General features: G+C 60.0%; 2 protein-coding genes across 2 annotated transcripts in view; one reads left to right on the top strand and one right to left on the bottom strand.

Moving 5' to 3' along the window:
* The window catches only part of CHLSN (cholesin), a 94,272-nt gene that overhangs the window by 39,617 nt on the left and 42,505 nt on the right, over positions 1-12,150 (top strand). The window lies entirely within an intron of this gene.
* LOC102982986 (homeobox protein OTX2-like) lies at positions 5,791-7,642 on the bottom strand. Its single transcript, XM_055089943.1, is given in 3 exon segments — positions 5,791-6,690; positions 6,693-6,965; positions 6,968-7,642. Coding segments are annotated over 3 exon segments (1,119 nt in total). The 5' UTR covers positions 7,220-7,642; the 3' UTR covers positions 5,791-6,096.

The raw sequence follows: 12,150 nt of genomic DNA, 5'->3' as shown, positions 1-12,150 counted from the left end.
CTGGCCTCCTCGCGTCTCGACACAGCCGTCGTGCCCCTCCCTGCTGGTGTCGCGAGTCCCGGTCCTGCGCGTGCGCAAGTGCGCGTGCCCGACAGCTGCCGGCGTATCTGTGGCCCGGCCAGTTCCCGGAGGGCAGCCCCGTCGTGGGAGGGCTTTGCTGCTCCCCAGCGCCAGCGCCGGCGCCCGTTGCACGCTCGGCCCCGCGGTATTTACGGTATTTACGACTCGAGGCAGCGGCCCAGGGCTCGGCCGGTGTTGACTCTCAGGCAGCTGGCTCCTCTGGGCCGTTGCCAGGAGCCTCCTGGACGTTTCCTTTTGGCCTTTGAGAAGGACCTGCCGGCGGCAGGAACAGGGGTCTGCCCTGGGAGGTGCTGTCCCATCCCTGGGGGCCCTGGGTGGAATGCTCTAGAAGGCCAGGCTGCAGGCCCAGGTCCTTGTCCCAGCCCCACGTTAGTGGCCCCAGCAGTGTCCTGGGAGGGGCGGGGAGCCCCGGGAGGTGGCTTCCCACCCCGTCAGTCCCACTTTATCCCACACACCCTCTCCTGGAGTCAGGTGCCTCCCCACCCCCGCCGCCGCCAGACAGCCTGTGTGTTTGCTTAGCTCTTGGTTGGCTCTGGAGCTCTTTCTCCGGCTCTGTGTGTCCTGACGGGGTGCAGGAGGCGGGCTGAGTGGACCAGAGCCGCGGGGAGGGGGATGGGACGGGGGCTGGGGGGGGCTCGACCTTCCAGGGATCGGCCCTGCCCCCCCTCCAGCCAGAGCAGCCCTTTGACCTTCTCAGGCTTTGTTTAAAGAAAGGCTCCTGCTGCTAAAAAGAAAGTTTGAGAGCCACCAGCTTACGTTCTTGTGGCGGTTCCTAAGATGGTTCCTTTAGCCAACATACTTAGAAACGCAGTGTGAGCAAGTCCTCCAGGCTTGGCCGCCGTTTCTTCAGGGAGCCCTGTGCGCTTGTGGACTTGCTGTCGCCTCGTCTGGTTCTAAGATTGGCAAGCCGTTGGCGTCTGTTACTGTGAATTGATTGATTGAGGTCCTTTCCCTTCTGGCCTGCACTCCTGCCACAAACCATAGAAAACTGGATGGACTCTAGGAAAGGGCTCTGCTCAGATGTTGGCACCACAGGCTGAGCAGCCTGAAGGGAGGTGGGCTGGGGAGTCTGTGTGCCAGCCCCTGGGCCAGGAGGGGCCGTTCCCTGGGCGCTGGGGGCACAAGGGCTGGGCTTCTGGGAGGCTGAGCACGGCCCTGGAGGGGAGGGCCCGGGTCTGGGTAGCAGCCCCTGGACTCCGGCTGAATCTGCCTGCGGGCACGAGCATCCTTGGAGCCACGGGCTGAACCCAGCCCCAGAGGCGGCCTGTTCTGGCCCCGCACCGTCTGTGAGCAGTCGTGACAGCGCGCGGAGACCCTAGGTTGGACCCGCGTATTGAGGCTGCTCTGGACCCCGACTGACAGAGCCTGAGCACAGCTCTCCAGAGAAGCCTGCCCGTCCTCAGGTCACAGCCTGCCCGCCCGGGTAAGCAGAGTCAGTACTCTGAAAGGACGACGGTGATACTGAAACACTCAACAAGGAAAATTTCACGGCCAGCATCTGGTGGTAAACGTGTCACACGGAGAAGCAGCCTTTCCACGTTGGCCCCGACGCAGCGTGTCCTACTGATGGTCTGGGTCGGGGGCGGCTCACGCCTGACCCCCGGCTCTGACCCTTGTGGGCGTGCTGCATGGGGTCCATGGTAGAGGTTTCATGAATATGTATGTGACAGAAGTAGTAGATGTCATTATACACCTGTCTCAGCTGGGCGGCGGGAACCACCCAGTGCAGGGGCTGTACCGGGGCTGTGGAGGTGTGTCGTCAGTGCAGGTTCATCAGTCGTGACACCCGGAGAGGGACGGCTGTGCCTGTTTGGGGGCAGGAGATAAATGCAAAATTTTAAAATTCTTCGTATTTTTGTTGTGAACCTAAAAACTAAAACAGCGAAGTCTTAATAATAAAAAAAAAAAAAAAAAAAACCGAAGCTGTGAAAGGTAGAGGTTTCATAAAGCCAGAAAGATGCCTTTCCTTTGCATGTCCCTGTTCTCTGCTCAACCAAGAAAACCGTGATGTAAATGCAGTAAGACTGACGGATGTAAGCTTTGGAATAAGACTAATTACCCTCCCTTGGATTTTTATGTTTCCTGTGTTACTAGCCTTTCTGCACATACTGGCGAATAGAACAGATGAGGCTTTTGAAACAGCGTTTTGCCGGTCTATCCAGAGCTCCTGGCGACGGGCCCCCGCTGTCCGCCGGGTCACGGACAGCGTGACAGGTGTGCAGCGGTCACCACGGGCTCACACCCGTCGTCTTAGTGCTGGACACCTGTGCCTGTGGGTGATGGCCTCAGACCCCCAGTGATGATGCATTAAAAAGACAAAACCAACGTTTGTCCTTGCTGAGATCTGTGCAGCCCCCGCTTCCTGGCAGAGCTAGAGGTCAACCAGCCACGGCCGTTTAGGGCCAGGGTATGACAAGCCCATAAAGTTATTTGAGTAATGTTTTTATCTTCAAGATTCCTTCCTTGCCCTTTGGTTGGCGTAGGGGAGAGATGCCGGCCAGCAGACAGGCTAGAACCTTCCACCTGGTCAGGTGTCAGCACACACTCACTCCCCACACCAGCCTTCAGGTGTGAGTATTGGTTTGGGCTAAGGTGTCATGCTTTTGCATAAACTGAGTTGAAAGCCAGAAAGCTCGTTTTCAGTAAGCACCTTCCGGACAGCCCGGCATCCCTGTTGGCTCTCAGCACGCCGCTCTGGGTTTCTGCAGGGCCGGGAGAGTCCCCTGCTGGCCTGTGTGGCTTATGTCCACGGGCAGGGGCTCCGACTGGAGCCCCTTCAGGGGGAAGCTGTTGCTGGCCTCCCCGGCCTGCACCTCTGCCAGAGATGCTCCGACACTCAGCAGGGCCGAGCCGCACGGCTTGGGGGAGGAGGGTGGCGGGAGCCTGCACAGCCCCCCAGGCAGGGCCAGCTCCGCGAGGTTCCCTCTGCAGCCCGAGCCTGGCCTGCTGGCCAGGGGAGGTGGAGGGCGATGGTGGTCAGGGCGACCAGGAACCGCCAGCTGAGCGGAGGCCGCGTCTCTCTGGGTAGGAGCTGCCCGCCTGGCCCGCTGTACGTCAAGCAGAACGAGGAACGCCGGCTGCAGGACGAAGGCCAGGCTGTCAGCAGGTCTGCCTGACACAGCGTGGTTTCACAAAGCTCCCCAGATGTGCCCAGCAGGGCTGCTGCCCCCGACGGCCGCCAGGCCAGCCCCTGCGGACAGGACAGAGGGCGCCACGGCAGGAATGCGAATGGCATCGCCAGCTGCACGTCCTGCGCGTTGAAGTAGCAGATGTTGGACAGAAAGGAGAGGACGGCACAGCCCAGGTCGGCCGTGGCCAGCAAGTCTGGCCGGCCGACGGCCGCGAGTGACAGCATCGTCGCCAGCAGGCCGGGGCTGCGAGGTCCAGCAGGCGGGCTTCTGGGACCCCCAGCCTGGCGAGGCCCCGGAAGAAGGTGGTCAGGTAAAGAGCCCATGGGGACAGAGCCACGTAGCCGACGCGACAGAGCCGCGGAGCCAGCGTGACACCTTGTGCGGCTACGACGTCCTCGCTGGCTGTGGACACGCGTCATGGGAACCAGCTCTCAGCAGGGGGACCTGGGCTGCCCTAAGTTAGGGACGCCCTGTGACCTCACTGAAAAGTTTTCTGGGTCCCACCCCGATTCCCGAGGAGGGTGGGCGGCCATGGGAAGTGGTGGATCCTGGGCAGGTTCGAGCTGGGTCCCACTGGAGCCCGGTGGGATACGAGGACCCCCCAGGACCCCCCTCCACCTCTCTCGGTGCTGATGGAGCGCATTCTGAGAAGCACTATAGCGTGTGCGCCGCAGAAGGGTTCAGTGCAAGGTTTCCAGGATGGGGTTCGAGGATCTCCATCTCCAGCCCGTCGGTGCATCCTGCGGGTCTCATCGGGGCCTCTGCCCTCATGGAGGGGACGAACAGCCAGAGTCCACGTTGCTTGAAGGCAGGGTGTCGCCGCCTTTGGACCCAGAGAAGTTCTGACCAGTTCTGGCCTCTCCCTGGGGATGGGGACTCCGCTCAGGCCTGAGTCCTGGAGGGAGGGCTTGAAATAACAGTGCCCGTGGGCTCAGCCTTCCCGGTTTGGAAATCATTTTGTTTCCACGTAAATGTCCCCCCTCCGCAAACTTCAACGAAATTGATGAGGCAGCGAGAGAGCGCTGCTGTCGTTCAGAGGAAACTGAAGGCAATAAGCTGGAAGCCATTTCCACAGAATGCTGAAGGTGGGCCGGCTCCACCCACGGGAAGGGCCGCGGCCAGGCCGCAGGTGCTGCGTGACTCGGCACAGGCCCTGCATTTGGAACGGCGTTCTCAGGCACACTGGCTGCCTGACGGCAGTCTCTGCATCCATGGGTTTGCTGTGGCCCTCCTCCTTGCTGTCTCTAGCACCCGCGTGTGCTTGTACACGCATGCCTGTACACGTGTGTGCAACGCTGATGCCCTGCCTGGATGCTGCTTGGTGTGCTGGCTTTATTTTGACCCGCAGAGAGCACTGCCCACGTCCTCACCCTGCTCTCCAGCCCACGCGCGGGCAGGGGGTCTGGACCCGCAGAGAGCACTGCCCACGTCCTCACCCTGCTCTCCAGCCCACGCGCGGGCAGGGGGTCTGGACCCTGCAGCCGCTCGTTCCCAGGCATGTGTCTGGCTTTCTCCGTCCGAGAGACACGGTGAATAGTGATGTTTTCCACGTGCCAGTGCTTAAGGCCGTGAGCGATTGCCAGGATGCTGGGTGACGTCAAAATTAAGATTGTGTGGCCAGACTGAGAGGAAATGAGTTGGCCTGTGTCTTTAATCAAGGCAAATAGAAAAAAAGATCTCGTGAACATCGACCCCAGGTCGGAAGACGGCATCAGGCTGTCCTGGTGTCCGATCTCCACGGCGACCGGCGTTTCAGGCCCCTTCGGGCGTGCGCCTTGGTCCCTGCTGGTGGTGTGGGGTCAGGGCCACGCAGCTGTGGCTGTCAGCTGTCACCTGGCCTGGTGGCCGGGCAGGGGGAGGGTGTGTGTCCGAACCTGGCCCCAGAGTGCCTCCCGGGCTTCCCTCCAAGGCCGGGGCCTTCCTCGGGTGAGGGGAAGGAAAGGTTGATGCATATGTAACTTTTCCAATTAACATCTGCAAGCATAAACAACGATGATCTCAGTTTATAAATTCATCAGGGTCAGAGCAATTGACCAACGTCTCCTTACTGCTAGGCTTACCAACAGCAAATTACAGACGAGTTAGTGTCCTTTTGTTTCCCTTCTCTCACTGTCCTTGTCCAGAGACATTTTGTTGTGACGTTTCAGTGCAGCTCCCCTCCAGCCAAAGGTCATCTTTTTAGATAAGTACCCAGTTGCTCTGAATTTGCTTATAATTAGAACCCATTTAATCACAGAAGAACCCCTGCAGAGGTGGAGTTCAAGTTTGCATACGATAACAAGAGATCACCGTTTTGAAGGCTAGCACAGATTAAAAACCACAGATGTAACATTTATATAAGACACACACTGACTGTCCCTTAAACTACATATTGATTGACTCCTTATGAACATTATTTTTCAAATAAAGTAGTGCATCTAGGACAATCAGTCGCAAAGTTCACACAGCCCTGAAAAGTTTTTCAGTGCCAGCTACCAGCTGGTCATGAAATGCTGAGTGAGCTTGAGACACTGTCCATTCCTAAGATTCAACCAAGGATTGGCTGAGACATTGGAACACCTCTGCTTAAGAAGGCTATGTCCTTCCCTCCTTCCTCTCACAATTTAGTGTTGTTTATTTTTGGTGGTATTTGGTTGCACGTGACTAGGATGCTTTCGATCACTTTGCGAATCAGTAAAACCAACGATCTAAAACTGTGATAGGATCTTAAGTATCAAATGGTTTGTCCATTTCAGGTAGCTGGTTGGCAGGCCCCTCTAAGGCCTTTCACGTCTCCTTCTGTGCCTCCCGGGACATCGCTCAGAAGATGAGTCTGAGCTTCACACCAGCTAACTCTTTTAACCAATGGTTAAAACTGGAATGTCCAGCTCAGTGTATTTAAAATTCACCCACAAAAAGAGGTTCTGCGGGTCCTCACCACCCTGGAATGTCCACGAAGATGTCTGATCTTTATAATCCAAGCAGTCAGCATTGAAGTTAAGCTTCCAGCAGGAGGCAGTTTGGGCCTTATAATCCAAGCAATCAGTGGTTGAGTTAAAACCCAAGCTTGGGGCTTCCCTGGTGGCGCAGCGGTTGCGCGTCCGCCTGCCGATGCAGGGGAACCGGGTTCGCGCCCCGGTCCGGGAGGATCCCACGTGCCGCGGAGCGGCTGGGCCCGTGAGCCGTGGCCGCTGAGCCTGCGCGTCCGGAGCCTGTGCACCGCAACGGGAGAGGCCGCAACAGAGGGATGCCCGCATACCACAAAAAAACAAACAAACCAAAAAAACCCCAAGCTTGAAGCTCCGTATCTCTGGGTGGAGAGAGAAGCTGGGGACTGACTGAGATGGCTGGTGACTGCATTGGTACCCATGGGACTGAGTGTGGCCCCTGCTCCAGGAAGCTGGTGATGCAGAGGGGTCAAATAAGATCCGCAGCCCACGCCCCCAAAGTAGGAAGTTGAGCCAGCATATCCTTGACTATAACCTGAAGCCTGAGTATATAGGTCATGGGGTAGGACCTCTGCATGCAGGAGGAGGAGGTGGACAAGGGATCTGACGGTGGGGAGGTGGAAGCTGGGCTCCAGACAGACACAGGAGCACTGCTGCTGGAAGTGGCTGGGCCTGAGGTGCTCGAGGGGGAGTGAACTGGCCGCTTGTTCCCCTCTGAACTCACTTCCCGAGCAGGAGACGTCCTCTTTTTGGCGGGTCTCACTTCCTTTTGACCTCCATTCTGCTGTTGCTGCTGTTGGCGGCACTTAGCTCTTCGATGCTTAAAAACCACACCTGTAGCCTGGACTCGGGCAAGTTGATTTGCAGCGCCACCTCCTCCCACACGAAGACATATGCGTGTCGGGTCTTAGCAAATAACGCCTTCAGCACATCCAGCTGCGCCCGGGTGAACGTCGTCCTCTCCCGCCGCTGTTTCCGAGGGGTGGCCGGGTAGCCCACCGAGGGGTGCGGCGAGTCCATGCCCGAAGTGGTCAGACTCGGCCCACTGACTGCGTAAGGCGGTTGCTTAAGATAAGACATCGTGCTAAGGTTGTTTGGAGGGGCAAAGTCGGCCCAAATCCGGGGGACCCAGCCGGAAGGTCTCGCTTGGCCCGGGGTGGACGGGTTCAGGGTCCTGCTGGGTGGGTTTGGAGTGGTGGAGCTTAGGCAAAGCAAACAGACAGACAGAGGTGCTGGTTTACCGCTTCGAAGGGTGCAGCTCTTCCACGCTCCACCACTGACTTAAGAAGAGCGAACCCCAGCTTCACGGCATTGTCTGTCTTCCCCCACGCCGTGGGCTTTCCGGCGGGGGGCCGCGGACGTGGGGTCCACAGACGGGAGTTGGTGTCCTGGCGTGGCCGCAGCTTGTTGAGCCTGGGCCGCCTGAACTCTCGGGTCCTGGCCTCCCCACCCGCACGGCGGACACCAGAACAGCCTCTTCCTAGGCTTGGTAAGCTTCGCGGACAGGAAGACCACGCAGAGCCCTTTGCCAGGGGTGGGCGCTGGGGGTGCTGGCTTCCCCATCCGGCCAGCCCACAGGGCAGCGCTCCGTTCCCTCTCCTCCCCAGGCACGTGAGCAGAGGGCAGAGGGCAGAGGTCGTGGCTTCAAATACCTTGCAGACCCAGATGGATGCCCACACCTTCCTTTGCTTTCAGAAGCCAGCCCGGGGGCCAGGTGTCCTGGCGGGTGGGACCTGGGACCTGGCTCCCTGACTCCCTGGTCTTGGGGGGCCCGCCTGGCGCAGCATGGTGGGCCTGGGGGCTCCGAGCCCTCCTCCCGGCGGGGCCCCGGCACACACACCTGACCCAGCGACAGCCTCCTCACCAGCCGGGCTGACCAGCTGTCCTCAGCTCCATTTCTGGGTGTATTTGGGAAGATAACATGAAATGCTGGAGACGTTTTCTCCGGAAACTGTCCACGGTTCCGTCCCAACCCCCATTCCCACCCCCTTGTAGCCTGGGATCCACTGTAGCCTTGAGGGTCTCCCCTCCCCTTCACCCCCAACGAGAAGGGGGGGACAGGGCACAGAGAGGGGTGGATGAGCTCCCAGGAGTCGGGGCGCCCACCACGGGCAGACATGGTGGTAGCACTTTCTGCACGGATTTGCCCCGAGCTGACGGTGGTCCGCACGAGGCGGTGCAGGCGTGATCCCACCTTACGGCGGAGCTGTGAGTCAGAGCGACGACGCGGGGGTCGCTGGTGGCGTCCAGCCCTGCGCCTGGACTGCCGGACCCGGGAGCCGGAGGGTGTGTCAGCATGTGCCCACGTGAGGTCTGTCGTCGGGGGGGGGCGTCGGCCTGTGAGCGCAACCCATGCCGGGCGCCTGGCATCCTGGTGCCGGTCCTCGGCGCTCGGCGTCTGGCCTGGCCAGGTGGGGCCGGTTCTCGGCAGCCCCGCGATGCGGCCCGAGCAGGATTCACCGTGACGTTGGGTCGTTTCCGATTTGGGGCTCTACGAGCAGAGCTGCCATCAGCATTTGTGGGCGGCTTTTCACCTGAGCGTAAGTTTCCTTTCCCCGGTGAGCGCCGGAGGGTGGGCGCGTGGGTTCCCAGGGGAAGCGTTTGAGGCACGTGAAGCCGCCAGCATTCTCCCATGTGGCCGGCCACCCGCCCTCCTGCCGTCAGCCTCCCTCGGAGGCGCTTACGTGAGGCTTGGAATTTCCCGGGAAGACGGACCCCCGGCTTGTTCTGGTGCCAATTTCAGACCAAGGGCCAGGGCTTCTGGGGCCCTTCCCTCAGCCTTGCAGAAGGGTCACCAAGGTCCAGCCCCGGGTTCCCCGGGAGCGCCCGCGGCCCGAGCCCGGAGGATGCTGTGCCCTCCGTGGCAGCTCTTGGCCGCCGCTCCCGGCACAGTCCTGAGAGGGTCTACGAAGCGGGCCTCGCTCACCAGGACTGCCTGGGTCAGAGGGTGGGGAGATGAGCCCGTCCCAGTGGTGGGGGTCCGTGTGGGGTTTGGGTGGTCCTGTGTCCGCACGGAGTAGGCTCCACGTCCGGCGGGAGAGCTGCCGAGCCCCTCGGTGCTTTGTGTGCTCCTACACAGTTTTGCAGACATCTCAGCGGGTACGTAGCTACGGTAGCGCGGTGACCGTCATTTACTAACCAGCCCCTCCGTGGACGCTTGCTTCTGAATCCTTGCCGTCATGGGTGCTTTTGGGTCCTGAGTGTGAACCTGTGCAGTCAGGGTCGCCCCGGGGGTCCTGTGCGTCCTCGGCTTGCCGGGACGGGGCACGGCCTCTGCCAAGCTCTCCTGCGAGCACTTGTCACCACGCTGCCCTGTGGTCCCGTCTGACGCGGATGCTGACCTCTTGGGAACTGTCGTCTTGGGCTGCCTCTTCCGAAGGGCTTCAGCACGCTGACTTGTAACCCTGAAGCTACACGAGACGTGGTGACCACCCCCACACCCTTCGTGTCAGCCTGCTGGTGGGAGGGGGCGGGCGGGGCGCGTGGCCCTCTAGCCCTTTCCACTTGGCCAGTCGCTCGCTGCCTCGTGCCCACCGGCAGGACTCGGCCTTTTAGGGCCTTCCTGGCTGCGTCCGTGTCCGCTCCAGCCCCCTGTGCTACGCAGACCGGGGGCCGAGGGGCCGGGTGCGGCAGCGTGGTTGACGCCACGCACGCGGACCCCCGGCCTCTCACGGGTCCTGCCTGGGCTGGTGGCCCTGGGTCACAGGTGGCGACTTCCTGCTGCTTCTCCCTCCTCCCTCCTTCCCGCTGAGTGTCTGCATAGACTTTTAATTCCACGCTCACTGTCTTTTTTACGCGCAGATAGTCCCAAGCGAGGCTGAGGGGAGAGCTCCCGGTCCTGTTGACACGACCCATTCAGCTTCTGGCTCTTTCTTGCTTTCTGGTGACGAGAGATGCCCGAGGCCACGTCTCTAAGGAACCCTGACCCTTCGAGTGACCCTCTGTAGATCTGGAAACTTCCTGTGTGCGCAGGTGACGGGCAGTCCCCGCGGGTCTTGCAGCTGGCCGTCGTGAGCAGGCCCCTTCCCGTTCCACCACTCGCTGTTGCCTCTTTCTTGATAAAGAGTTTTTCTAAAAAAACGCCAGCGTTTTTTACAAGTCCACGTTATCTGACTGCTTTGCTTTCGCTTTTATCTTCCTGCCGTGGCTCGGCCCCTGCGTGCAGTGCTCTGCGTTAGTGACCCGACTGCCGGAGGTCAGAGATTCGGCGTGAAGTCCAGTCTTGAGCTGCCCCCGCGAGAGCCGGGCCCCACGGGCTCGGTGCCGCCAGGGGCTGTGTGTGCGCGTGTGCACGCACGTGCGTGCGCACGCACGTGCGTGCGCGTGCGGAGCGGCACCCCTTGGGCTGAGCTCACCTCCTCTGCTGTGAGGGCGTGTCTTGTAAAAGCAGGATTTGCTGTGAGTTCTGAGAGCCCCGAGGCTCCAGGGCCAGAGCATCTGCACAGCCCGGCTTCTGAAGGAAACTCCGGGGCGGGACGCGGGATGGGGCCTCCTCGTCGGGGGTCAGCGCTTCACGCTGTTGGGAGCTGCCCGGGGCCAGTCCCGCAGGCCCGCCTGCGCGGAGAGTGAAGGGCTGCGGCGGCCACTGGAGGGCGCCCCGCGAACACGCCTGCTTGGAGGCTGGCCGTCGGTCACCCAGCCGCCTGTTATCCTGCTTAGAACCTAAAAGCGCAGTCCATCGGCGTCCTGCCTCGTGGGCTCACGTGGTGGTGAGGGCGGGCGGTTTTGCAGTGGCCCTGCCCCTCGCCCCGTGGAACAGCTGAGAAACCCCCAGGCGCGAAGGAAGTGCTGGGCTCTCAGTGTCCAGGGCGAGGAGAGTTGACAGGTGGCACAGCCGTGTAAGCAGGCCTCCGAGGAGCCCTGGCCTCGCGGGAGCCCTGAGCGAGGCCAGTGGGTGGCTGTCCCCTTGGGAGGGTTGTGTGCGTGACGTGCAGAGCGGGAGTGAGATGCTCTGTCACCGTCTATGCCGCGGCTCTGGCCCCGCAGTGACGCAGGCATGTGGGACCCGACCGCCGTTGGCCCCGTGGACGCACCATGGGGCCGCGGCCGCGGGTGTCCAGACCCACGTGGTGCAGGGTCAGCTGTGAAGAGGACAGAGGAGCCACGGAGTAACTGAAGAGGCTGGGGTTTAAGTCATGACAGGAAAAACCTGTTTCTGTGATACTTCCTGCTGTTTGCCGACATGTCACACCCCCCTGGAAATACACGCGTAAGAGTTCAGAAATTGGCTAATAACGATCAAATAATTTAATCTTCAAACCTGTGGGTCTTCTTCAGCAGTTTCCTCTTTCTCCGACACACGTATGCAGCAATTCAGGCCATCTGGGTGGAGGTAACAGGTTAGAAATGAGAAAGCCCCCAAATTTCCCAACTTGATTTTAAATTCAAGAACTTGATGTGTAGTTTAACTTCTTAATGACTTATTCCTGGTTTATCCTTTGTCATGTACCTTTTTTTTATTATTTATTTATTTATTTATATTTGGCTGCATTGGGTCTTTGTTGCTGCGCGTGGGCTTTCTCTAGTTGCGGCTAGCTGGGGGCTGCTCTTCGTTGCGGTGCGCGGGCTTCTCATTGCAGCGGCTTCTCTGGTTGTGGAGCACGGGCTCTAGGCGCTTGGGCTTCAGTAGTTGAGGCACGTGGGTTCAGTAGTTGAGGCACGTGGGCTCAGTAGTTGTGGCACGTGGGCTCAGTAGTTGTGCTCAGTAGCTGTGGCGCATGGGCTTAGTTGCTCCACGGCATGTGGGATCTTCCCGGACCAGGGCTCAAACCCGTGTCCCCTGCATTGGCAGGCGGATTCTTAACTACTGCGCCACCAGGATAGCCCCTCAAGTGCTTTTTAAAAAAAAAAAAAAAAAAAATTATTTAGTTACCTATTTATTTATTTATTTTGGCTGTGTTGGGTCTTCGTTTCTGTGCGAGGGCTTTCTCTAGTTGCGGCGAGCAGGGGCCACTCTTCATCGCGGTGCACGGGCCTCTCACTGTCGCGGCCTCTCTTGTTGCGGAGCACAA

The sequence above is a fragment of the Physeter macrocephalus genome, chromosome 14 (genome assembly GCF_002837175.3).
Source record: "Physeter macrocephalus isolate SW-GA chromosome 14, ASM283717v5, whole genome shotgun sequence".
In the NCBI taxonomy this organism is placed as follows: domain Eukaryota; kingdom Metazoa; phylum Chordata; class Mammalia; order Artiodactyla; family Physeteridae; genus Physeter; species Physeter macrocephalus.
Note: the sequence above shows the minus strand (reverse complement) of the source record. Positions and strands in the feature narration are given on the sequence as shown.